This window comes from Kogia breviceps, chromosome 17, assembly GCF_026419965.1.
Source record: "Kogia breviceps isolate mKogBre1 chromosome 17, mKogBre1 haplotype 1, whole genome shotgun sequence".
Lineage (NCBI taxonomy): Eukaryota > Metazoa > Chordata > Mammalia > Artiodactyla > Physeteridae > Kogia > Kogia breviceps.
This window is the reverse complement of record NC_081326.1, coordinates 26,081,088-26,108,117: the sequence shown is the minus strand read 5'-3', so window position 1 is coordinate 26,108,117 and position 27,030 is coordinate 26,081,088. Positions and strand designations below refer to the sequence as shown.

At 37.4% G+C, this 27,030-nt stretch overlaps 2 protein-coding genes across 17 annotated transcripts in view; both read right to left on the bottom strand.

Moving 5' to 3' along the window:
* Positions 1 to 3,380: 3,380 nt before the first annotated feature.
* Positions 3,381 to 17,943, bottom strand: LOC131743780 (solute carrier family 7 member 12-like). Its single transcript, XM_059042740.2, has 4 exons — positions 17,277 to 17,943; positions 10,182 to 10,313; positions 6,927 to 7,288; positions 3,381 to 3,668 (listed from the first exon to the last, which is right to left on the bottom strand). Exons 1-4 carry the CDS (start codon positions 17,941 to 17,943, stop codon positions 3,381 to 3,383), a joined length of 1,449 nt encoding a protein of 482 aa, XP_058898723.1.
* Positions 17,944 to 22,277: 4,334 nt separating this feature from the next.
* RALYL (RALY RNA binding protein like) overlaps positions 22,278 to 27,030 on the bottom strand; it is an 832,931-nt gene continuing 828,178 nt past the window's right edge. For 15 of the 16 annotated variants that reach the window (XM_067018139.1, XM_067018137.1, XM_067018147.1 and 12 more), the window contains one exon: positions 22,278 to 23,240. In XM_067018139.1, coding sequence (XP_066874240.1) covers positions 23,223 to 23,240 — 18 coding nt within the window. In that variant the 3' untranslated portion in view covers positions 22,278 to 23,222. Of the gene's footprint in view, positions 23,241 to 24,135; positions 24,162 to 27,030 lie in introns of those variants that run through there. The other variant, XM_067018144.1, reaches the window with a different exon arrangement.

Genomic DNA, 27,030 nt, shown 5'->3' with positions numbered 1-27,030 from the left:
CCACCACCTCAATTTGGGGATGATTCATTGTCTATTCAGGTATTCCACAGATGCAGGGTACGCCAAGTTGATTGTGGGGATTTAATCCGCTGCTCCTGAGGCTGCATGGAGAAATTTCCCTTTCTCTTCTTTGTTTGCACAGCTCCTGGGGTTCAACTTTGGTTTTGGCCCCACCTCTCCATGTAGGTCACCCTCAGACATCTGTTCCCCACCTAGACAGGATGGGGTTAAAGCAGCGGCTGATTAAGGGCTCTGGCTAACTCAGGTTTGGGGGGGAGGGAGGGGTACATAGTTAACATTGGAATGTGGGGGGATCCTGCGGTGGCAGAGGCCAACATGACGTTGCAACAGCCTGTGGGGAGAAGTGTGTTCTCCCAGGGAAGTTGTCCCTGGATCATGGGTCCCTGGCAGTGGTGGGCTGCACAGGCTCTGGGTGGGCGGGGGGTGGTGGTGTGGACAGTGACCTGTGCTTGCACACAGGTTTCTTGGTGGCGACAGCAGCAGCATTAACGTTTCACGCCCATCTCTGGTTCTGAGCTGATAGCCGCAGCTCGCGTCCATCTCTAGAGGTCGTTTAGGTGGCGCTCTGCCTTCTGTGGGCACATGAGGAAGGAATCCCCTCTCCTTGTGTACCCCAAAACAATGGTCTCTTGCCTCTTCAGCAGTTCCAGACTTTTTCCTGGACTTCCTCCTGGCTAGCTGTGGCTCACCAGCCCCTTTCAGGCTGTGTTCACTCAGCCAACCCCAGTCCTCTCCCTGGGATCCAACCTCTGAAGCCTGAGCCTCAACTGCCAGACCCCGCCTGCCCCGTCGGGTGAGCAGACAAGCTTCTCCGGCTGGTGAGTGCTGGTTGGCGTTGATCCTCTGTGTGGGAATGTCTCCGCTTTGCCCTCCACACCCCTGTTGCTGTGCTCTCCTCCGTGGCTCTGAAGCTTCCCTCCCCCACCCACCCTCCTCCCACTCCCATCTACGCCAGTGAAGGGGCTTCTTAGTGTGTGGAAACATTTCCTCCTTCACAGCTCCCTTCCAGAGGTGCAGGTTCTGTCCCTATTCTTTTGTCTCTGTTTTTTCTTTTTTTCTTTTTCCCTACCGAGGTACGTGGGTAGTTTCTTGCCTTTTGGGAAGTCTGAGGTCTTCTGCCAGCTTTCAGTAGGTGTTCTGTAGGAGTTGTTCCACATGTACTTGTATTTTTGTGTGTGTGTGTGTGGTACGCGGGCCTCTCACTGTTGTGGCCTCTCCCGTTGCGGAGCACAGGCTCCGGACACGCAGGCTCAGCGGCCATGACTCACGGGCCCAGCCGCTCTGCAGCATGTGGGATCCTCCTGGACCAGGGCACAAACCCATGTCCCCTGCATCGGCAGGCGGACTCTCAACTACTGCGCCACCAGGGAAGCCCGTAGATTTATTTTTGATGTGTTTGTGGGGAGGAAGGTGATCTCCACATCTTACTCCCCCGCCATCTTGAAGGTCTCCCCCTGCCTTCTCTTTTGTCTGTATCTAATCTCCTTCTATCTCTCTTTTATAAATACATCTGTGATTACATTTAGAGCCTACATAGATAATCCAGTAAAATGCTCCTCATCTCAAGATCCTTAATCACATCTGTAAAAACTCTTGTTCCATATAAAGTAAGATTCAGAGTTTCCAGGGATTAGGACCTGGAGATCTATATCTATATCTATATCTGTCTATATCAATATCAATATCTATATGATCTATATCTATAAAATGAGTTAAATATTTAAAAATATATATAACCTTATACATACATATATTTAAAAAAATATTTAACTCACTATTTAATGAGGGAAGCAGTGAGATATTATAACCAGTTTAAAAGAGAATTCAAACAATGTGCACACATAGGCAGTCAAGAATGTCGAAATAAATTTATAAGTAGAAGTAAAAGTGGTCAGTATCCATGGTAATCTCTGCATCCACTAGACAAAATTCACTTATATTCCTATTGTCAAAAATCATTTGCATTATTATGAGTATTCTACAACTTAGAGTTGTAACATAGCTTAAAGACATTAAAAAGCTCAAGTAGGGGCTTCCCTGGTGGCGCAGTGGTTGAGAATCTGCCTGCTAATGCAGGGGATACGGGTTCGAGCCCTGGTCTGGGAGGATCCCGCATGCTGCAGAGCAGCTTGGCCCGTGAGCCACAACTACTGAGCCTGTGCGTCTGGAGCCTGTGCTCCGCAACAAGAGAGGCCGTGACAGTGAGAGGCCCGCGCACCGCAATGAAGAGTGGCCCCTGCTTGCCACAACTAGAGAAAGCCCTTGCACAGAAGCGAAGACCCAACACAGCAAAAATAAATAATTAAATTAATAAACTCCTACCCCCAACATCTTCTTTTAAAAAAAAAAAAGTGCAAGTAACTAAGAAAGGTATACTAGACAGGACATCTGATAAGTTCCCCACCCCGATTTCAAAGTCTTTAAACAAGTTTTCATGACATTCTCTCCCTTCTTTTTTATTTTAAATAATGCCTTGTTTATTTTTATTTTTACAGGAACAAAATAAAGTCATTATTATTATTACTGTATTTTAGAAACTTTAGTGTCTTTATGTTCTTTTATTCCCTTTTTAATGACAGTTAATGTATTGATTTTAGGGTTCCACAAATTTGGGGAAACATTTTGATAACTTCTCGTACTAGATATGAACTTAATTGACCTGGATGTATTTTTGAGGGCCATGATTTAGCGTATCACACTTTATAAAGGCTAAACACAGAGACTTGAAAGTAAAATATGTTCTTTTAATTGGTATCACTGAAGAGTTTAGACCAGTGAGTAGAAAGTAATGCATAGTATTTATTAATATCAATTTCAGATTTACAATATTTTCTTTATTTTTGCTGATGCAACTGTATTCATTCATTCAACAAATATTAAGTATCTGCTATACACTAGGCACCTATGAATTTATCTTCCTGGCAATGACTTTTTGTTTTTTCGTTTACTTGTTTGTTTATTTTATTGATATATAATTGACATATATTAGTTTCTGGTCTACAACATTATAATATTTTTTACACATGGAAGTAGGCAGTAATTAAGTGACTAAGGCATATTATGCCTTTTAAACTTTGTGTGTGTGTGTGTGTGTGTGTGTGTGTGTGTGTGTGTGCGCGCGCACGCGTGCGCATTTAAATTTTTTGACCAAGAAGAAACATGTTGGGCACTATGGAACTAAGGCTTCAGTTACAAGAGAATAATTTGAATTGTAAAGAGTTTGAATATGTAGCTAGGGGGATGAATTTGATATGTGTAGCTGAGGGTTGGCAGGAGGTAGAGGCTTTGTGTTTGTGTGTATATATTTTAAAGCAAAGGTTACCTTTAAGAATGTATTCATTCATTAAACATTTTACATTTTAAAGTTTCTTATTTACAAAGATTTCTGTAAGGTCTTTTTTTCCTGTTGAAGTACCTTCATCATGGTCTTCAGGTGGTGAAACATTAAACAGTAATTGTAAATAACAAGTGATTTTGACAAAACAGACAGAATGTTGATTAAGGTGAACATGAATCCAGTAGCACAGGAGTCCACTGAACATAAAGATAAGCCCATAGACATGCTCTATTTTAGGAGCCTGAATCAATGGCGTCAAAATCAGAAACAAAGATATAGCTATGCTTCCAAATATAAATGGCAAAGGCACCTGAAAGTAAAAAAAAGATTAAGATTAGTGATGACGTTGTCCTCAGGTTTCTATAAACAACATAAGAACATTCTCTTTCTTATGGAACAAATGTTTCCAAACATCAGGGAGAAAACTACAAATATATTTTCAAATATATTTAGAGGGACAGGGTCAGTATTACATTACAGAAAGTAAATCAATGGCAGACTGAATGACTGTAAAAAAGTGGAACTGTATTTTATTTATTCTATAGTTTTCATGAATGCCTACTCAATTTATCAGACATTGTCATTTATTTACTAAAATTAGTGCTTCATTTTCAGGCATAGAAAAAATACACTTAAACATCATCAAAAATTAACTATGTCATTCTAGTATTAATCATTGAAGCATTCTTAGTTTTGGGAATTTGAAAATCCAGTAATGTCATAACTGAAATATTTGTTTATAATGCTTCTTTAAGGGAGTATGTGCCAGTATTTCTTAGGGCAGCACCATCAAGTAATAGAAACAGCAGAAATACTGGAATCAGAAAATTCTGGTTAGAAATGCAATCTCTGTTATTTTAATTGCTCATTCTTTCGAGAAATATTCACTGAATTACTTAGTGGCATGTGCTATGCTAAGGATACAGAGGTATTTAGGACAGATAAAGATGGTTCTTCTCCAGGGAGCTTGTGACACTGACTAGCAGTATAACTTTACCTAATTAATCTGATCTTCAGACCCATTGGCAGAGAACAACCAGAAGGTGGTTCCCCAAGTGCCTGTTCCACAGGGACCCCAAACACGGCACAGTGAGACCCTCAGGGCCCCACACCCCTACCACAACTGAAGGAAGGACACGGTGGGTCGGCGGATACTAATGGATAATTATGTTCAGAGGTTTTTAATCAAATATTCCTGAAATATGTGTGTGTTGTGTGTTATTACAGTTTAAATATAAAGTCTGAATGTCAAAAAATAAGGGTCCTCTTAGACTCATTTGCAAGACGATTTTTTTATCTAATGCTGGTCTCCTATAATCTTTGTCAGAATTGCATCGTCTACTTCAGTAAAATGTGCTCAACAAATGGCATTTCTTAATTAACTTTGTAACAGTGATTTGTATACATTTCTTACTCTTCTATGAGGCTAAGAAGATTCTTGATGGAAAGATTCGTCTTTATTTCTCTGAACTGCCTAGCAGAGTGCCTGAAACAGCAGATAGTCACTGCATATTTGTTGAATAAATGGCTGACTCAAATTCAAGATATTATTGTTTACTTTTTTCAACTTGGGACATGGTCAAGAGGGATCCATTTTGGGGGGAGGGAAGAAAGTCAGAACTGTCTAAGCTAGTGTTTCTTAAAATATGGTCAATCGACCTCTCTGCATAAGAATCCCCAAGATAATTGATAAATATACAGATTCCTGGGCTTCCCTGGTGGCGCAGTGGTTGAGAGTCCGCCTGCCGATGCAGGGAACACGGGTTCGTGCCCTGGTCCGGGAGGATCCCACATGCCGCGGAGCAACTAAGCCCGTGAGCCATGGCCGCTGGGCCTGCGTGTCCGGAGGCTGTGCTCCGCAGCGGGAGAGGCCACAACAGTGAGAGGCCCGCATACCGCAAAAAAAAAAAAAAAAAAAAAAAAAAAGATATACAGATTCCTTAGGCCCAACTAAGACCTACTAAATTAGAACCTCCAGGGGTGAGACTGGGAATTCAGATTTTTAACAAGCACACTCAAGTGGTTTTATGGTCACTGGCATGAAATATGGGACTATCATTTTATTTTCCATACAATCTCTACAACCAGGAAGTATATTAATTATATGGGCCACTGGATTATATTTATAATATTATTAAAGAATAAAACAAAGACTGTTTAGAAGCTTTTAGGATTTACATTATAGCAAGGTATGGCTTATTTTATACCAAGGCAAAATAAATGAAAATTTAAAAAAGAAATGAGGGAAATAAAGAAACATGTATAAACAATAAATTTGGCTCACAAAATACATGCCACAAAGCCCCATATAGATTCTGAAAGCAGGCCACCAGAAGGTATAAGCAAATCAGTTGTTTAGAAGAGGCCCAAGCATTCCTGATGCTAAGACCAGAGAAAATTTCCTCAGTGGATCCGTTATAGAATAAAAAAGTTCATTACTATCTTTTCAGTAAATATAACAAAAATTTGGTCTCTGAAATCAGAATGTGTGGTTTAAATCCCAACCCTGATCCTTTTATCTAGGGTAATTTACTTAATCTCTGAGATCTAGGATTCTCCTGAGTTAAATGGGGGTAAAGCTAAGAAAATCTATGCCAGCTGTTTGACCTGAATCTGCTCACCCCTCCTTCTAATTCACTTTCTACACTATTGTCAGAATGGTCTTTTCAAATGAGAGTCTGATTTTATTTCTTTTGCATATGGTTGCTTAGGCAGTTCACACTCATACAAGCATAGCCATCTGAGGGGTCAAAAGGGGGCTGATATCTAGCTCCCCAGGCTCTGTGCCTGGGCACGGGGCTGTGGCTGCCTAGAGGGAGGGGTGCTTTGTTATATTTTGCACGAAGACACTCTAGGAACCTACAGTAGCCCTGCTGACATTACCTAGAGGATAGTGAGTCTATCTTGCTGGTTAAGTTCAGGTTCAAAATTTTTGAAATCACCTAAACGGAGGCTTAGATTAACATATTATTTTATAAAATAAATACCCTATCAAGGCCATACACAAGAAGAGTATACCACATCACCCTCATTTGTTCATGGGCTGAGGAGATGCTTTTTTTTTGTGATATGCGGGCCTCTCACTGTTGTGGCCTCTCCCGTTGTGGAGCACAGGCTCCGGACACGCAGGCTCAGCAGCGATGACTCACGGGCCCAGCCGCTCCGCGGCACGTGGGATCCTCCCGGACCGGGGCACGAACCCGCGTCCCCTGCATCGGCAGGCGGATTCTCAACCACTGCGCCACCAGGGAAGCCCGAGGATGTGCTTTTGAGCTGGGCAAAAAGCCCTCCCCTCAGGAGTGTTATTGCCTAGCTCCTGAAAGATGACAAAAAGGATAACATCTGTCTTCCTTGAGGAGAATCAGTTTTGGCATTTTACTCTAGAAAAATCAAACCAAGTGCAGCCCATACAGTCAATTACACATCAGTAAATGGGGAAATGGAGGTCTGGTTCAGAGGTTTCATAAATTTGACTCATGACTGGTTAGAAGCATCCCATATAGAATAAGAAATTATATTCCTAGAAAGAGAATAGAAGTTTAATATTAACATTTTAATTTTGATTTACCTTGTAAGGTCTAGGTAGATTGGGTTCCTGGTACCTTAGTTTAAGTAAACCTATCATATGTAACCCTCTTAAAAACCATATTGCTAATCCTGAATATTTTATTAAATTGATCAAATCTGAGGTTATAATAACAACTGAAGTTAAGATGATTATCTGGCTGACAGCCATGGTTGGACACGAGTGGTTATTGAGCATCGAGAAGATCAAAGGCAGTTGTCCTTCTTGGCTTGCTGTGTAGATCATCCTTGATGCCGAAAGCACTGTACAACACATGCTGCTAAATATCGAAGTTGAAATTCCAAAAGAAATCACCCATTTCATGGAAGGGATTATTTTGTCTGTCCAGGTAACAGCAACAGCATCTATGAAAATTTTAGAAAAATTTCAAAAAAGTCAGTCCCTTTGATTGAAACTATGGCAATAATTCTTCACTTTCTCTGCAACCATAAACTTTGTAATATGATTTTGCAGCTCCTTCCAAGAAAGGGAGTCTCTTTACTTATTCTTGAATACGGTCTGGCCTTGTGGTCTGTATTGGTCAGTAGAATGCCTTGGAAGGGGTGATTTGCCACTGAATTTCAAACTTTCTAAGACTAGCTTGTGCATGAGATTTTAGGAGGCACTTTTCAGGGCTCAAAGTGTATTAAACTTAGAATAAATCTTATAAGTGGGACATTAAGCATGAGAAAGGCATCTAAATTAGGCGGGTAGTGGTGAGATGGCATTGTGAGGGAGGCAGAGAGATAGTATTTATTCTGGAAACACAGTAAATTGTTTAGAAAGTCTGATGTGTGGTGAGGGTGTGTGTGTGTGTGTGTGCAAGAGAAGGCAGGAGATGAGGATAGAAAGTTAGGCTTGAGTCAGATCTTGGAGAACCTGTCATGGTCAGGTTAGGAGTTGATAGTTGGTCTGAAGGAAGGTGATGATGGAGTGATGGGGTGGTGGTTGCAGCAGCTGTGAGAGTGTGACTGGGAGGAGATGCAAGAAAACTAGATGGTGGAATATTTAAGTAGGGAGATGACAGGATTAGATTTGTGTTTTATAGAGTCATCTCTAGAGACTGAGTGGAGGCTGGATTGGAAGGAGGAAGTTAGAGGTGAGCATATACATTAGGAGGTTATTGCTGTAAATGAAGTAAGAAAAATAAGGGTCTGGGCACTGAGTGGGGGAAAGAAGGGGAGGGAACACCCAAAGAGAGAGGTGTTAAGTGAGGTGGGTCTTTACAGAACTTGCTGCCTGGTTTGGAAGTAGAGTGAAAGGCAAATTATAGTTCTCCCCCTCTATTTTCATTGTTAAAAAAAATCTCCTTTAGTGTGTTACTGTATTCCTGTGAAACCAAATTGTGGGAAGCAACAGGTTTCTTTTTACTTTTAGAAATTTATATTCCTCTTTTTCTTTTAGAATCAACATAACATTTTTATACTAGTCTCAGAGAAGATGCATAAATACACCTTTTGACTTTTGGAACCATGTAAAATATTGTTTTTTTTAAAAATGAACTTCTAAGATTCTTTTTGTAAAGGCTTTGAATGCAGATGATAGAGCAGAACTCCAGTTCAGTGGTGTGGTTCACTAGACAGATCCTCTTTGTGACTCTGGTCTTGAAAACACATTCATTACAGGGGAATTCTAGTTACTGGAGTGACACAGTCAGCCCCTCCAAAACCACACACCCTATACGTGTTCATAGACCCCTGTGCCTATCTGTATATACAATATTTTTGGAGTCTATGTTTTTGTTGATGTATTATTTGACATCTATCCAGAATATTTGAAGAGTTAGTTGTTCTCAGTAAATGAATTTTCTAGAAAACCAAACTTCTCTTCTTTTAGGAGTAACTATTTTTTTTTTTTTTTTTTTCTGCTATGCGGGCCTCTCAGTGCTGTGGCCTCTCCCTTTGCGGAGCACAGGATCCGGACGCGCAGGCCCAGTGGCCATGGCTCACGGGCCCAGCCGCTCCGAGGCATGTGGGATCTTCCCGGATGGGGCACGAACCCGTATCCCCTGCATCGGCAGGCGGGCTGTCAACCACTGCGCCACCAGGGAAGCCCAGGAGTAACTATTTTTTAAAAATTAAAAGTTTGTAGAAATTTTCTAATATATTTCAAATACTGCCCTGCCTTTTTAAAGTAAAGTGAACATAATTTAACATTTTTTAAAAAAAGACCCAGTGGTGTCATAAAAATTCATCACTTGATTCTGTGGAAATATAATTATTTGGCATTAAAATGTTTTTTTTTTTCTGATCATAAGTACAACATGCTAATTGTGGAAAATATGAACGGTATAAAAAAGGAAATAAAAGATATCTTGCAATATTATCATTCAGATGGCACCATTTACTATTAACTTTTTGTTATATCTCCATTTAGTCATGTGTATGTTATATGATTATATGTATTAATAAAATTCATCATCTGATATATATTAATAAATATTCATACTATTACTTGCTTTGCTAATAGGCCCTATTAGTGGTGGTTATGCTTTGATTTGGTTTGCTTGTGTTGAGGCATTTTAGTATGGTGGTTGAGAACACAGGTCTTGGAGTCAAACAACCTGGATTTGAGTCTGTCTTTTTCAATGACTAGCTGTGTAATTTTGAGCACCATGCTTGATGGAATTGGGAAGAATATATTTTTGAAGGTCAGATCTCGCAAATTGCCGTCCACATTTACAATCCATTACTAGCAATAACCTGAACAAGAAGTAATCTTTTATCATTAGAAGAGCATGACTGAGACCTATTTTTGAATCTTATCAATGCTGTTCATTATTTAACTTCCCTCGCTACAGTCTCCTCATCTGAAAAATGAAGATAATGAAGAGGGTACTGCTTGTTCCAAACAACTATTTTGAGGGCAGGTATCTGGGTGCACCTTAAAGGGTGGAACATCTTCTAACAAAGTGTTTCTTCTTTGCCTTCTTGCCTTGCTTGCTCCTGTTTCTCCTCATCTCTTTCCTCTTTCTCCTCCATGTCTCTCCTCCTCTTCTTCCTCCTCCTCCTCCTCATTCTTTTTTCAGTTCTTGCTTCTTCACATTCTTGTACCCTTCGACCTTAGTCTTTAGCATGTGCTCATTTTTTTAATAGATTGTTTAGATGATTATTCTTCCTTTCTTGTGAAAACCAAAGCAGGACCACATCACATTTACACTCTTATGGGTGTATCGAAAAACTAGCGGTATATAGGAGTCCCTGTTTATTCAGAGGAGGTAGTAGTGACTATTTCCTCTTTGTCTAGACACATTCATACCTGCAGAGATGATTTCCCTGGGAGTCAAAACTGCCAGGTAGGATACATTAGTCAGTAAGTAAATCACAGCCACCATGGGAAGGACAGTAATCAGAGATTTGGGAATATTTTCACCAGGATTTTTTATCTCTCCTAAAAAACACAAATAAACTCATCAGAAAAGGTCATATTATTATGAGACTTTTGAAGACTTCTTTGTAATGAAAAGAATGAGAAAGTATTATTCATGTGTCTGTTGTTTCCTCATCTGCTTGACTGATTCTACTCCTTTGCAAATTTTGCCTGAAAGCTTGGATTTCTCCCCATCTTATACTAAAAATCAAATTATTCCAACTATTTCATGATTATAGATTTACAGTGATGGAAAAGACTATTTAATACAAGCTACTATGTATAAAATGATAAGCTACAAGGTTATATTGTACAGTGCATAGTATATAGCCAATATTTTATGATAACTATAAATAGACTATAACCTTTAAAACCTGTGAATCACTATGTTGTACACCTGAAACTTATATAATGTTGTAAATCAACTATACCTCAATAAAAAAAGAGAAAGAAATGAAGCAGGGATGAGGGCAGAGTGGGGGGAGGAAGTTTGCATTAAATAAGTTATCCGAGAAATGACATCTGAGGGAAGACCTAAAGGAAGTGAGGGAGGGAACTATGTGAAAAACTCAGTGGGTAGCCTTCTATGCAAAAGGGTCAGTTGGTGCAAAAAGAAAACAGACCTCCCCCTCCCCCATGCCATGGCAGCCTTTTGTGAGCGCATCTATGTCTTGCTCTGTCACAGAGCCTTCCAAAGAGTAGTATTGAATACCCACGATAGCATCAAGGACATACTGTGCTTTGTCTACATTTCAAATACAGAGGAAACTGCAGGGACTCAGAGAGGTTAAGAGACTTGCCCAAGGTCACACAGCAAATACATGGTGAGGGCAGGATTTTAACAAAGTTTGGTCTGACACCAGACAGTAACCACTGTACCCTCCAGCCTTCATGTAGCTAGATCTCTTGGACCTTGAGGTGATGGATTTCTTGGACAGAAGGTGCCTCGAGGTGATGGATTTCTTGGATAGAAGGTGCAGAGTTCTTTTTGACAATTACTCCCACCCTCTTGGATAGACGGCCTCAGTTGAGAAAATGTTTGAACTCCAATACATAATAAAGTTTTTACACCAAAAGCAGCGATGAGCTCAAGGCACCTAACAATGTTTGGTTCAGTTTGTGTCAATTGTAGGGGCCTTTCGGTCAGTTTCTGTTAATTGTAGGGGCCTTACCTCAGGGGAGGAGACATTGCATCAATAGTGAATTCCTAAAATTGACATATTATCTCAAAATTCCTAAACCTCATACTCTTTTTCTTAAAAAGGAAGTTCAGGGGAGTGGTTAAGAGCATAGGCCTGGACCTAAATGCTCTGAGGTTCTAACCTGGCTGTGACCCTTACTAGCTGTTGGGCTTTGGGAAACAGGTTTTGCAGCTGGCAACAAAGATTGCCCGCCCACAGATTTGTACAAATAAAAAATGTACGATTGTTTAAAAAAAAGACTGGGATGTAGCATGTCTCTTCATCCCATCTGAGATATGTAATTTCTTCCTTTTTTCAGAAGTAACGGTTCTCTCATCATCTCTTTCCCTCAAGCAAATTGACCTCTGAGGAAGTTCCTTTCTCATCCTTACTCTCCCAAGCAAACTTTTCCTACCTAGGCAAATTTACTGTATTAAAATGACTACTGAGTCATCATAAGTAAGAAAGGTGTGAATGGAATTCAGGATCTGATGGGTTATGAATAAAATAATAACAGGAAAACAATTTAGAGTCCATCAGGCAGTCAAGAGATTGTTTGAATCTACTCAAGCAGTGAAGGAAATTTGTTGTAAGTCATGTAGAATCGAGACATTCTGTCCATCCAAATTCCAACTGGAAAGAAATCAGGTGATATTGGTATAAAATCAATGTCAGCTGAATTGTGAGGTCTTGGGGTCTCCTATTACTATAGCAACGGTGTGACAGAACCAGCCCGTGCATATGTAACTTGAAGCATCAAGTGCTCAGATCATATGTCTTATCTTGAATCTGGGAAGTGTAAGTAACTGTATAAGAAGGGATGGTCCACCCAGCAGCTTCAGTCAACTGTGATAGTGACCCTGATCCCCTGTGTGGGTAAATGACTTTACAACTTGACTGGCAGGTTCTCCTCTCCTCCACCTTCTGTGAATAATGGCTGCAAGTTCCCCACAGCTGAACCCTTCTCCCGAGAATTGCCCTTAGTCCTTGGGTGATTTGGCAGGGAGGGGAGGAAGCTGCCTTGCTTCGAAAAATCTAGAAGTTTACTTTCTCCCCTCAGAGGCAGCCCACAGTCATTTATGAACTGATAAAAGGTACAAAAGCCCATCCCAAATGCCTCTAGTTGGGAACATTTTGTATTATTCCTATTCTAGCAATACTGTCTAATAAAATTTTACTGTGAGCCATTTATGTAATTTAAAATTTTCTAGTAGCTACATAAAAGAAAAACCAATGAAATGGAATTATTAATATATATTTATCCCCAGGTATCCAAAATGTTATCATTGCAGTATGTAACACTTATAAAAAAGTATTAATGAGCTATTGGACATTGTTTTGCTCATTCAAGATTTTGATTTCTGGTGTGTATTTTACACCTATGGAACACCTCACTTTGACTAACTACATTTTAGATGCTCACTAGCCAATGTGGCTGGTGGTTACCAGGTTGGACAGTGTGGCTCTGTAGGATCTGGCGGAGGGTAGACTTCAGCTGAAACCACATGTTTGTTCAGCTCCACCGCACCCCACCACCCTGTCCTGTTTCCTTCACTCCTCACAGCTGTCTCTTGGAAGTAGGCCCTCAATAAAGTGCTTGCACAAGGATCCCCATCTCAGGCTCTGCTTCTACGAAACCCAATATAAGATGGGAATGTTTTTTCAACTTAAATACAACAATGATCAGGTAAATGAAAACCTTTGATACCATTTATTTTCTGCTAAATTACACAGTTTGTGCCAGTGTCTAATTTTTATGAGAATCTGGAATGTTAGATAACCTGAAAGAACAGCCTTGCTACTTAAATTTTAAATGTAAATGAATTTTCAGGTGTGCGATTTTAAGTTGCAAATATAGGAGACATTGTTTATAAACAGTATTTAAGTATACAAGAGAACTTAAAATTCATCATATTTAAGACGATATTTTAGTGTTACAGGACATAAGTGATTAGAAAGGCTTTGCAAGTCAGACATTTAAAGTGCTTAAAAATTAAATACATTTTAACATGCAGTTAAAACAGTTTATAAATTGTGAATGAGTTTATATTCTTTAGTGATGTTTAATATGTTCAATTTAGTAATCAACCACTGATTAAAAAACAAGAAAAAGTGAATTTTATGTAAAATTTTAAGTTTTATATATGTATATCATTATTTATAATTTAAAATTAATGGTTTATGAAAACTTATGATTTTTAATTTATACCATAAGAAAATTGACTAATAATTTTAACTCCCACTTTGGAAATTTATAAAACTCACATTAACGTCTAACATGGATTTTTTTTTTCTTTAAGAAGTGAAGAGTAAAAGATAAGAAAAATTTAACCTGTGCCAGCTGAACGCTTTCTTCCTCATCCTACTCTTTTCCCACCACTGTTCAAAAAACAACATCCTTTATAAAGAGTCCTTTGAGAATATTGTATCTTGGCCCAGCTGGCTGTTTTTAATATGGAAAATTCCTTATCTTCTCTAACAGATCCCAACTTTGGTCAAAGCCTTAGGACCTGGGAGTATTGCCAAATTTTAAGTGTGTCTAGGAAAACAGTGGCTTGTGTTTCCTGCGGTATTCCTTTCTTCAGTGTAAACTAAGACTAGGGCCTCTGATCTCCAACCGTAGGAGAGGAGCAGCTTATGGTGGGGGTTCTGTCTGCTTAGACTCTCCTGCTTGGTCTCTCATAAAGGGAGGGGAAAGTTTTGTCTAATGAGCCTTTTTTTCTCTCCCATGTGTGCACAACTTTAGTTTCTGGAGGACTAAGCTGGATTTCTTGAGGGTGAATGAAGTCTGTCATAGATTTCCATCTTGCAGCAACTTAAGAGAATGGGTGCTTCAGGCTCACCAGTCCTCAAGAAGTCCTTTTTTTCCCCCTGAAACTGAGATACAGTACCCCTCCCCCCACACACATCTGCAGTTTCACTTTCCATGGTTTCAGTTACCTGCAGTTAACCGTGGTCTGAAAATATTAAATAGAACATTCCAGAAGTGAACAATTCATAAAGTTTAAATTGCATGCTGTTCTGAGTACTGTGATGAAATCTCATGCCATCCTGCTTGTCCTGCCCAGGACGAGAATCATCCCTTTTTCTAGGATCCACGCTGTATATGCTACTGTCCTGATCCCGTAATATAGGAGAAAACATAATATATATAGGAAAAAACATCGTAGATATAGGGTTCGGTCCTATCCATGGTTTCAGGCATCCATTGGGTGTCTTGGAACATATCCCCTGTGGATAAGGGGGGACTACTGTATATTGCAACATGCTAAGTGTCAGGAGGGTTTCCAAGTATTCATGTATATTCTGTCTCTGAAAAGTTCCTCTAATAGGAAGCCAATCAGGGTATTGATGCGTCCAGAAGTCACGACTTGTTCTGGGCCAGCTTGTGCATAGAGATGGGGAACTACCCTTTTCAAGTCTGCTTTCAGGACTTTGGCAGAGGAGTGAATGCAAATCCAAGCAGGTGGGGCCATTATTAATGCAACTTCCTCTAAGGGTCAGCCAATACTGTGTATCTCTATTTCTCCTCCTAAATTCCCTTCACTAACAATGGGAATTCTAGGCAGATTATTAAATCTGAGGCTCTCTTTAAACTGCTCACAATAATAACGTGCTTTGTGTGATGCTGATTTTCTAAACAGCATACCATGGTATCTTGTCTGATTGTTCCTTGAAAAAGTCATACAAGTCATGTTATGGAAGCAGTGGCCTTTTGTCCTTTTGTAATTGAGTGGATAGAACTCGAGTCCCAACAGTTCTCTATGTCACTAGAGACTCCTTTGATAATGTCAGACCTGCTACTGAGATGGATGCACTGATGGCTTTGAGACCTAATATAATTCGTTATTTCAGAGATAAATATAAAGGATGTATAGTGGTGCTTGGAATGCAGTGTTATCCCTTTGGGAGGACCTGGCATAAGACTCTAGACACAAGCTATCTATTCTGTTTACAATTAGTCAGGAATATGACAGCTCAGGAACTCGGAGAACCAAACTTGAGGGAGATAGTTCTTTCTAGTGAGGATCACCCTATTTTGAGATGGAAGAACGCAGATCTCTAAATTTGGTAAGTTAATTAAGTGCTGGTTCTGATAGCCAGCCCCATTCAATTAACCACCAGTTCTGGACTTGCTACTGTACTCATCGCATTCGACCTTCTGCTCTAATAGTCTGCAGATCCAGAAAATTTCACAAGACATTCCAAACACAACCATATTGATCTGAAGTTACACTTCTCTATCAGTTCCAGTTATGGGATTCTTGTCCTTAATTCAAGGTTTAACTTGTTTGATAACAAATCAAACCAAGGAGTAGGAGGAGAATGAGATGAGTGCTTCAAATAGAATTGGGTCTAAAGCTGCATTGTGCTGTGTCTTTTGGTAATGATCACTATCAAGAACACCTGGGCTTGCTCTAGTGGGATGCTTTACTTTATCCAAGGGGTGCACCAACATCTGGGTATTTATTTTTGCAGAACCTACCACTGCCCACTGACTAGGTGACCCCTGGAGGATGCAGTTCCAAAAGCAGTGACCTGTGAAACTCTGCCTCCATATATATCCAATATTTTCACTTATGACTCATGTGCCTTTTAATGGCCAAATTAGCCACAAGGTGACTGCTGGCATAATTAATTTGTGCTAGGTAAATTAAAATTTATTTGAAAAGCCTTGATATTTAAAAATTCGTTAATTTTATTGCAAGAAATTTCAATGTTACATTTGTCAATTAAAAAAGGAAAATGCTAAAGTACTTAAAAATCATATCAACTGTTAAATTTTTAGTAATCTACATGAGTGAGCAACGTGTCTCATTGACTGGGGAACATAAAAAAAATTCAATAATTCAAGAATTTAGAATTTGAAGAAATCATCACTAAAAGTTTTGATAAAGTATTAAGGAAATTTCAAACACAAAATCTATAGCAACGTTATATTTAGAGGAACAAACTCCAGTTTCTTATTAAAATTTTTGCAAAGATTTTGTTTGGAAGTTTTATATAACTTCAGTATTTAATATATTCCTTAAATTTCAATATTCCTATCATTTTAAAATGAAAAAGAAATATAGTGAATTGTTTTCTATTTATTTCTTTTGTTTACTCTAGAGAGCTATGCAACTATTACCAAATTCATTTGGTACCATGACATCAGAGGGGGCAGCATTGCCCTGCAGAAACAACAGTGCATATAAGCAGGGAAGCATGGATATTACACCAGTCCTTGAAATTGTAAAAAATGGGAAGCATTTTAAATACCACTAATGTAAAAGTGTGGTAAAGCCATTCTAAGGAATATTATGCAGCAGTTAAAAGAATGTGTTACATGACTAAGAACTAATATGGAAATTTCTCTAAGACATATTGTGGAATCAAAATTAGGATGTGACATTTTACCAATGTGGTAGGGGATATATAAAATCTGTAATAGTTTTATTTTTTTACAAATGGATTATGTTAATATATTTCTTATATAATTGATATTTAACTCAAAATATCTTGAAAAATTGTTAGAATAAAGTATGGTAAAAATCTGAGAATGGTCTTAATTTTCTCTTGAAAACTTTATAAAATTCCCAAGTTTGTGATAGGGAATGACCTGAAAAACACTAAATTCTGTGTATATTATATACATAAGTATCTACCAAGTCTTAATGATGATTAAACTACATACATGTAGAGCATGCAGAACAGATTTAATTCAATTCCCCACAAATAAACAAATCAGATATATCTTTCTCCACAGACTTGTAGACAAAACTTTATGCCTGCGACAAAACTATTTCAGAAAAAGATTTACCTGCTATGCTGTTCAGGATTGACGTGCCAGAATATGCAAACAATCCTTGTAGGAAGGCTTCTGCAATCTGTGAGACTTTAGGAAGTTCAGCGTCGAAAGCGTTCTCAAACCTGGCCACGTTCTCTTTTTTCCCAATCCCTAACAGCACAATCCCAGTGAGGGAAATGAAGCAGAGGACAGTCATCTTTGCCACAGTACTGATAGTTTGAAACAAAGCCACTGTTTGCACCCCTCGAGTATTTAGAAGTCCCAAAGACCACAGAATAGCCAAAGCTAGACACTTCTTTGGTAGCTCTGGAGCTGGGCACCCGGCATAGAAAGGCTGAATTGTATAGGTAGATAATAACAAGGTTTCAGTAGCTAGTCTTAAGGGATGAGTAAAAAGTTTGATCCAAAGACTGAGGAAAGCAACAGAGGATCCAAGAGATCTTTTGAGGAAATAATACTGTGCTCCACTTCTAGGGAATGTTGTCCCCAGCTCTGCGTGACTGAGAGCGGAGATCAAAGTCAGCACAGCACAAGCAGCCCAAATACTCAGGGAGACAGCTACATTCAGTGAGGAATATTTTAATACCCCTTTAGGAGACACAAAGATTCCTGCCCCTATTGTGGCACTAAATATTAAAATGCTTCCACGGAAGAATCCTATTGCCCTCAGGAGTTGCATGCTTTTGCCTGTTTCCTGTTTTTTTTTTTTTTAAATCCTGAAAAATAATTTTAAAAGTTCATGTGGATAGCTAACTCTTATACATTCCCCCCATGATTCTTCTGCAAAGTGCTTTCTTGATTTAACCATTGTCCTTACATAAGCATTTTATTACTGCCGTTAACTTGGTTTTGAAAATGATTAACTTGTGAACTTGTGAATTGTTCTAAGATTTTGTGAACTCTTTTAAGGCCAGAGTTAAAATGTTTCTCATGTTAATTATTGAAAATTCAAATATGTCTGGTGATGGCTGCACAACATTGTGAATATGACTAATGCCACTGAATTGTACGCTTAAAAATGGTCAAAGTGACAAATTTTGGGTTATATATATTTTACCACAAGTTTTAAAAAGTTGTAATATACAAAACCCATCTCTACATGGCGGAGTCGTATGGTACATGAATTATATCTCAACCACAGGTACTCTTGAGAAAAATTTTACCCTGAATTGAACTTACTGCTATTGGAGATAGATGAGGTTGCTGGGGTTTCTATTTATTGATTCCTGATCCAAGGATGTTCCTAAGCATGCAGTAGATGGCTGTCTGGATTATTTATTGTATTACTTGTAGTTCTGGAATTAGAGCTGCACACAAGAAAAGGCGCTTGGGAAAAAAGAAAAAAAAAAAAAAGGAAAGGAGCTGGGAATGGATCACTCCAAGTACATAGAACTAGCAAGTATTTAAGCTTAGGGACAAGAATGCTGGCATTGGAGGTTTGAAGTGATTGGACTTTTGATACATTTTTAAAGTAGACCGTATAGAATTTGCTGATGATTTAGATGTGGGGTTATGAGAGATTGAAAGGAATAAGATTGACCAAGGTATGTGGGCCTGACAACTGGAAGAATGAAGGTGCTTTTAGGGTTTCTATTTATGAATGTATCTATTGCCTTTTGATGACCTTTTTTCACTATTAAATTCAATGCTGCATGAACATTCTTTACAATTTCTTCTCTAATCCATACTGGAGTTTAGGATATTCATAGGAATTGCTAGTTCACAGGGTTCTGCTGTTTTATTAGGTGATTCCAAATTTCACAGCTTTGTCAATATTTAGTATTGTCAGACTTAAAGTTTTTGCTGATCTGATGGATGTGAAATTATATCCCAGAAGTATATTAGACTTGTGCCCATATTATATGTGTTTACTCTGTTTTCTGTATTTCCATCTTTTACTTCTCTCTCCATGTTTCTGTCTAGGTATTTTATTTTGATGTATCTTCTGATTCACCAGTTACATATTGTCAAATGCTTCTAGGGGAGAAGTGATGCTGAATGTCAGGCTCACTTCTCCAGTTTTATTTTTTCTTCAGGATTTTGACTGCTTAAACCCTTACTCTTTGCTCTATTTCTTATTTTTTCAAATACACATTTTACTATTTTATACATTTTTAATTATTTTTGGTGGGAGGGTTGTTTTGGTACAAGCTAGTCCACTCACTTGGAAACAGAAGCCTCTACTTATATCTACTTGTACATAACAGGCAACTTCAATACTGATATGTTAAGGTGGAACTCTTGTTACTATTCTAATTTGTCTCAAGCCTCAGTAGATTTCATTACCACTCAATTAATCAAAACTATATTTAAATATCTTTGATACTTTCCTTCATCCCCCACATCCAATCCATTACCAAGTCCTCTTGGTTCTATTTCCAAATCATATCCTTATTTGACCACGTGTCTCCGATTCTACTATAAATAACTTGATCTTAGTCACTATCATTTTTCTTTTAGGTAATGGTGAAAAACTCTGAACTCATCTTTCTGCTTTAGTTCCTGTCTTTTCCAACCCATTCTCCATGGAAAGAGGTAGACTACTCTAAAAGTAAATTTAATGTTCTTTCATTTTTTGATTAAATTTAGAATTAGGTACATTGTGTTTATTTTCACTTGTGAATTCTATCTTTTGAACATTTTCATACTATTTGATGCCGGTGTGTAATTCATAATTGACCTTAGACTCAGATTAATTCCTTAATAATTATTTTCTTATTAATTCTAATATATTGATAATCATTTAGTCTGTAATGATGACAGTTTTGGTGTTTTTTCCTTTTTCTTTTCCTTTCTGTTGTTTTAAAATCTTTTGATATCTAGGGCATACTTTAGAGAGATAAACATACAAGAATGATCACAGCAGTATTGTTTCTCTTTGTAAAAATTTTAAAGCCATATAAATGTCTGTCAAACGGGAAACCTATACTTAGTTTGATATGTATTTGATTTAAAATATTTGATTCAAATATTTTCCTAATATATTAAATATTACAGCTGCTATTGAATACTCTTATTCTATTCTCCCTTGTTGGCTCACCAGAGATAACACTGAATTTGCTATTTCTCATTATTTTAAGCTTTTCCTTTAAGTTTTACAACTATTAAATCCTGGATATAAATCACAGATATGGTTTCATTCACCTTCATATTCATACTAAAACAAAACAAAATAGGATATCTAATTTAAAACTCTGGATGCCTACTTTCTTTTGAAAAATCAGGAAACCTTGTCAATCTAGGTCTGCATTTCTGAATTAGGCAGCCAGCTGTATCTCCTCATCAGCATAGTTGCATTGAATGTCTGCTAACTTACTTCAGGCCTGATTAGTGCATTTATATTTCTTATCAGGCCTCTGCAGGCATTTGCATTTGTAATTCCTGTTCTCCGAACTTTAATCTATTTAAAATAGTTTCCTCTTATCTTGTTTCATTTCTATCATTTTTTGTGTGTATTTCTGCTTTGAAAACTATTCTTTTATTGAAGAAGATGGATGCAAAATTGTTATTTCCCCCTTCCCACTGTCTCCAGTGCCCAGTTTACCTAACTTCCCAAGCAGTGGGTCTATTGTCCCATGTTTTTCTTGAATTGAATGCAGCAGCAAATGCTCCTTTTTCTTCCTTTATGAGACTGATGCTATTTGGAGTTAGAAGTATACACTCCCCTCCTCATCTCTTAAAAATCTTCCTTTTCATTTATTAAACTAAACCTTCAGGGATTATAATCTCCAATAATCTATATTTTGTTGATCTGGTGTATATTTTATTCCATCATTGTCATCAAAAGAAATTTTTAAGCCAGGAATGGGTAATGAATAAAGAGAAAGACCCATGGTTTCATATTTCAAGGCCTGTGTGGAGAAAATCAAATTCCAATAACAAAGAATTATTTTGGACATCTGAATTATTCATTTTATTTTGAGAATAGTTAATGAATACCTGAGAAAGGATAATGCTCTTAATTTATAATAATGCCAGGTTATAAATGTTACACTGTTTATTGACTACTATGAGGACAAATGACAAGTTTGGAAAAATATCCACATGTGTATTTTCTTAATACACAGTACCTGCAACACTTCCTTTCTGGAGCATCAGATTATCCCAGGCATCTATTGGCAGCAAACCAAGAAATCACTCTGTTGATTTTATTCCCTTGTAGAACCACATACAGGTTCTTTGCAGCTTCATAATTCAACCACAGCAGTTATAATTTCTCCAACACCCATTATGGCTAAAACCAGTGTACTACATTGTGTTTTTCACATTCCCTTAAAAAGGAAGCACATTCCTGATCCAGACCCTTAGGTTCTAGTGGGCAAATTGCTAAAGACTTTAAATAGGAAAATGTGATATATTTCTTTTCTTTAATAACAGAGTTCTAATTGTTATTTTTTCTTCAGAATTTTTTTTGATATTCCTTGTGGGATAAAATTGTATAAGATTTCATTAGCTTATATTTGAAAGTCATAGAGAAAGAACATAAATCACCTTAAAGGAATTAAGCTAGAAAAATAAGAGAAAACATACAAAGCTGATTTTAGACCCTCAATTTCTTTGAACAAAGGTGGCTTTAAATCCACAAAGTGCTCTTGGTGATGCTAAATGTTTTCTCTCTGCTCTTTAATGAGGAGCTGGCAGTCAGTTAGTGCAGAGTTTTATCTGAGCAGAGCATAAATACCTATGTTCAGGTAGTTTGGCTTTCTATCCTGAAATATTTTCTTAAAATTCTATATTTGGAGTAAAAAAATATGTCTTCTAGAAATATAAACCATAGTGTGCCTTCTTTCATGGATTGAGGGCCATCTGACTTTCAATTACATGACAAATTAATATGTTCCAGAATACAAGTCATCCCATGAAAAGTGAAGGCATAAAGAACATATAATATGCATATTAATAAAGTTATGCTACTTTCATTATTGCATTGATTTTGTGGCATTACAAGTTACTTAAAATTTCAAACCAGGTATTAAAACTAAGTGCACCCCAAAAGAAAGATAACACACCAACTTTGTTTTAAAAGAAAAAGTATTTATTAAGAAATTATATGCTGAATTCTCCTACAGTCTGTGAAGATGGTTTCTTCCATTTCCACAGCACAAGACAATGGCTAAGGGCATCTGGAAAACACTTGCAATACCAGGGAATGGAGAGTTCCTAGTAATAGGAGATGAACTGAAGTGATGTATGTACTAATTTGAACTTTTGGATCCAAAGAAAAGGCAATCATCCCTGCCAATCTAGTTCTTACCTGTATTGGCATTAAAACCTGTCCATGGGATCTCCTACCCAGACTGAAATATTGGGTAATAATTGGGTCATTTCAGTTCAGTCAAGCAGAGAATGTTCAATTTAATCACAGGTCAAACCAACAGTCCTTTAGCTATTGAATTACATCTGAAATATTTGCATTATTTATTAATAAAAATGGTGCTTACTGAGGACAGAAATAAAACTTTTCAAGTATTTTATCCTTATGATCTGAAGTACTTTAAACTATAACTTAAAAATAAATTATAAAAACTAGCATACAATGCATCTTTTCTTACATGACGTTGTTGGAAATAAGTTTTAAGTGTATAATTGCAATATCACCTGACTTTTATATATGATCAACAGTAAAACATGCTAATCATAAAAATAGCTTTTACAAATATACATTTGTATACAGTATCTCCCTTACCATTCATAAATGTCCTCCACATTTTAAGATTAAAAAAAACATAATTAGCAAAAGAAAAAACACATTTACAATCTAAACCATAAAACCCTGACAATTATACAGCTTAGAACATAGAAGAAATGGAATTTCTAAAATTGAACAACACTGTCCATTTTATTTGGGTTTTTATAAATTGAACCAAAGATACTGTTATGCAGTAAGAAGCCTCCTTTCACATTTCGGGGTGTTGTCAGTTTCTTTTCTGCTTTTATGGCATCATTCATTACTTCAGTTCACTTTATCTGTAGAAACTAAGAAAAGAAAAAAGTATTTTAAAATATAGAGATTTATGTTTCACTGCTGATAGCATTCATAAATACATAAGTTGGAATGTAAGGCTTAATTAGGAGAAGGATAAAACAAGTCTTAAGTCTTTAGGATAAATACTTTTGAGAAGCATAAGTTCTCAGATCCTTTGTTGTACACAACACTAAAATTATTTATATTTATAGCATGATATGATTTTTTAAAATCCGGCTAATTTACTGACTGACATCAACAATTATTTTTCAACCTGAGTTCTTGTCCAGGTCAGAAGAGAACCACTTGAAGTTCTAGGCTAGGGAAAGAGATTTGGGCTGCTCATGAATCTTTGCTGCCCCTAAAGAGTGAACATAGGATATTTTTCCCCTGGAAAAGGCTTTGAACAGTGCATTCCTAAGCCTACATACCTGGGATTAGAGAAAAAGCCAGTACAGGGCTCTGATCTGAGTTACACAACCTTGGTTGCAAAAGAAGAAAGTTAGAGGCAGGAAGGACATTGGAAGACTCATGGTGAAACCATGAGCCAGAAAACACCATATAAGAGTCAAAATTCAATTGGTTGAAGAACTGAATTGAGAAATTGAATATGAAGATGAAGATAAAATGATGCAAGTTTATTTAGATTAGTGGAGAAAGATATTTATTTATCCTAGAATCCTATTAAGTTCAAGGTCTTTCTATTTAGGTAAAAAATATAATTACGCCTATTATCCATCAACCACAAAGGTTTTTTGCAGTTAGATGGGAAACCTATATGTATGTCTTATGAACCAAAGACAAGCAAATCAATTTGGATGGGAGTTGCTGCTGAGAAGAAAATCGTGCATCAGTTGTCAATATTGGGGGAGCAGAATACCTTGCAGTGCTCCTGGTTATCAGTCCCAGGGGAGAACGACAAACATTTTTGTCTTTGTATTTTGGTATCAAAGTTGTCAAGGAAAACCTAACAGTCAAGCATTGGATGGAATGACACTTTACAGCTCTAATAGTGTGTGCTGGTCCCAATAGATAACAAGTCTCCCTGGCAGTGGATGGAGGGCAATTGGTCTATGACTATCCCTGCTGCTACTGTAGAAGGACCTGGAACCCACTCTCATGGAGTTTGAAATACTAAAAGATGGAGGTGTGTCTGAGGACCACTGACATACACATTTAAGCAGGACAAAGGAACACTTATTTGGCTTAAAACAGGGCTAGTATTTCCATACAAGGCTGTAAGACTGACTGCATGGGCTCTTTATTTCTCAATAAGAAAGTATTCCAGACTCAAGGCCCATTCTTATGTGGCTGAGTGAGGGCTGACAGATAATATGTACAGGCTACCCTTTCCAATAGTTGCTGACTCCTATGAGTAGCCAGAGAATTAGGTAACTTGACCCTTTATTAAAGTTTTGAGGCCTGTGATATAGAGCTTATGAAAAAGACTGATATGGCAGTTGAGGTGGTGGGAGTTGCTCTGGGTGTCTGCAGCTTCATGTCACATGTCCTACGGAGATCACAGTCAAAAGGAGCTCAGTGAACCTGGATGGTATTTTCTCTTCCTTCATGGGTGTGCAACTTTCACACTCAAGAATAGATGTACACCTCAATAATTTTAGTTAACTGGATATCATCTTCCTTAGTGAGTACATGACTTTTAATTCTAGGAAGATTTAGAGTTGAACATAAAATGTTTACAAGAACAAAAATCATATTGCTAATATTTTTTTGTTAAGAAATCTGTGAACATTTGGTACTGTAAACATGTTATTTCAGATAATTTAGTCTATTAATGTGACAGTCATGATTTCAGCTTAGAATATGTAATTTAAAATTGAGACCTAAGATTGCAGTTTTGTGATGTGAAATCTTACATCCACTTCTTATGTTCATGTGTGATATTAGAAAGTCTAAGAAAACTTTAGGCCATCATATTTATACATCTAACTTACTAGATTTTAAGAATTATCTCATTCTCAGAAAGATTTTATTTGTTAAACCAGACAAATGAAGTACTTAAGAACATGATATACAATATGTAAAAATTTACAAATGTCATTTACAACATTTAATTAACTAATCAGGGACAATTATTTTTCAAAGGACTCTTAGAAGTACTTTTGTAAAGCTTGCTCTACTTATAAATATAATTCTACTAATAGATGCCTAACAATTTTGATTAAAAACTTTCATAAATCAAACAACTAAAAATAACAAAATATATACCCTTAATAGTCTTTTCTCCAGTCAAAGCATTAAAAAAACTTATATCCCCAGGAAAGAAAATTTCATGGGTGAGGCCTAAGTACATTTTGATATTCTTTCTCTCTCTCTCTCTCACTTTTTGCTTCTCTCCCTCAGTCCATCTTTCTTTTTCTTCTTCCTCTCTTCTTCCTCATGCAATCTATACTATATACTTACTGATCAAACATATATGTATTTTTTAAAATGAAAACGTTATTATTTGTGTTCTTTATGCAGTGCCAGGCTGTGTGCATGTACGTGGGAAGAGTAAACTAATCTTTAAAGCACAAAGTCTTGACCTTAATTGTTCAAAGTCAGTGTGCTACTTTTTTGCATGGTGTAAAGGAGATTTTGTACATTTCCTGTATGCGCATACCAAAAATCATCCCTTATCAATGCAAAATGAATACCTTAATAAAGAGAATTAAACTTAGCCTATAGAATGGTACTGACATGCAGACACAAGGCATTGTGGTTTGGGGGTTTTGATGGATAACACCTGTGTGCAGGAAGGAATCGAGTCTCTTTATATGCTCGCATTGCACTCTTTCCTCCAAGGCCTCCATTGATCACTTTCTTATTACATATGGAAGATGCTTAAAATATTGCAGCAGCTGTGTATGTAAAGTTTACTAATAATTGTGTTTCTTCAGGTTAAGTGATGGCAGGTGACATTAATTTAGTAAATTCTTACACACTGGTCTCAAAAAAGGTAATGAATGGTTGTTTAGCAACAATCCATTTTGTTAGGAAGAAAAACGCAGCCTGCAGATTTTTTGTGCATATGCCATTACCCCAGTATGATTTCTCCTCAACCCTTCCTTTATTCCTTGATGGTAAATGATTACATAAAAATAATTATCCTGGAAAGAAGAAAGGTAGGTTTGGAAATAATTTATTGAAGTCTTACTTCCTTGTCATAAAACTTCAAAACATTTGCCTGTCACTAGTACATGACAAAAGCTTCATTAACTTTGTACTGTGAAATATGGATACAAATCATGAATATAATTCTCCTTATCTAAAAACAACAAAATATATTCACCCTGGGACTTCCCTGGTGGCACAGTGGTTAAGAATCCAACTGCCAATTCAGAGGACACAGGTTCGATCCCTGGTCTGGAAAGATGCCACATGCAGTGGAGCACTAAGCCCGTGTGCCACAGCTACTGAAGCCCACGTGCCTAGAGCCCGTGCTCCACAACAAGAGAAGCCATTGCGATGAGAAGTCTGCGCACCGCAATGAAGAGTAGCCCCCGCTCGTCACAACTAGAGAAAGCCCACGCACAGCAACGAAGACCCAATGCAGCCAAAAATAAATAAATAAATTTAATTTTTAAAAAGAAAAAAATATATATATATATATTCACCCTGCTTTCCATAGAACTTGTAGTCTGAGAAAAGACTAACTGTTTGCTTCTAAAGGCATGGGAGGAAGGAACAACTATGACATTCTTGCTGTTTTTTCTCAAAAAACACAGCCGCTTAAGGAGCTGATTGGTTTAGTATAATGTGAAATTAATTGTGCTTTCCTTCTTTTGACTAGTGGGTTAT

Coding starts and splice junctions, on each gene's coding strand:
- LOC131743780 (XM_059042740.2), bottom strand. CDS start 17,943: ATGCAACTCCTGAGGGCAATAGGATTCTTCCGTGGAAGCATTTTAATA. Junction 10,314..17,276: donor AATCCTGAACAGCATAGCAG/GTAAATCTTTTT, acceptor TGTGTTTTTTAG/GAGAGATAAAAAATCCTGGT. Junction 3,669..6,926: donor ATCTACCTAGACCTTACAAG/GTAAATCAAAAT, acceptor TTTTACTTTCAG/GTGCCTTTGCCATTTATATT.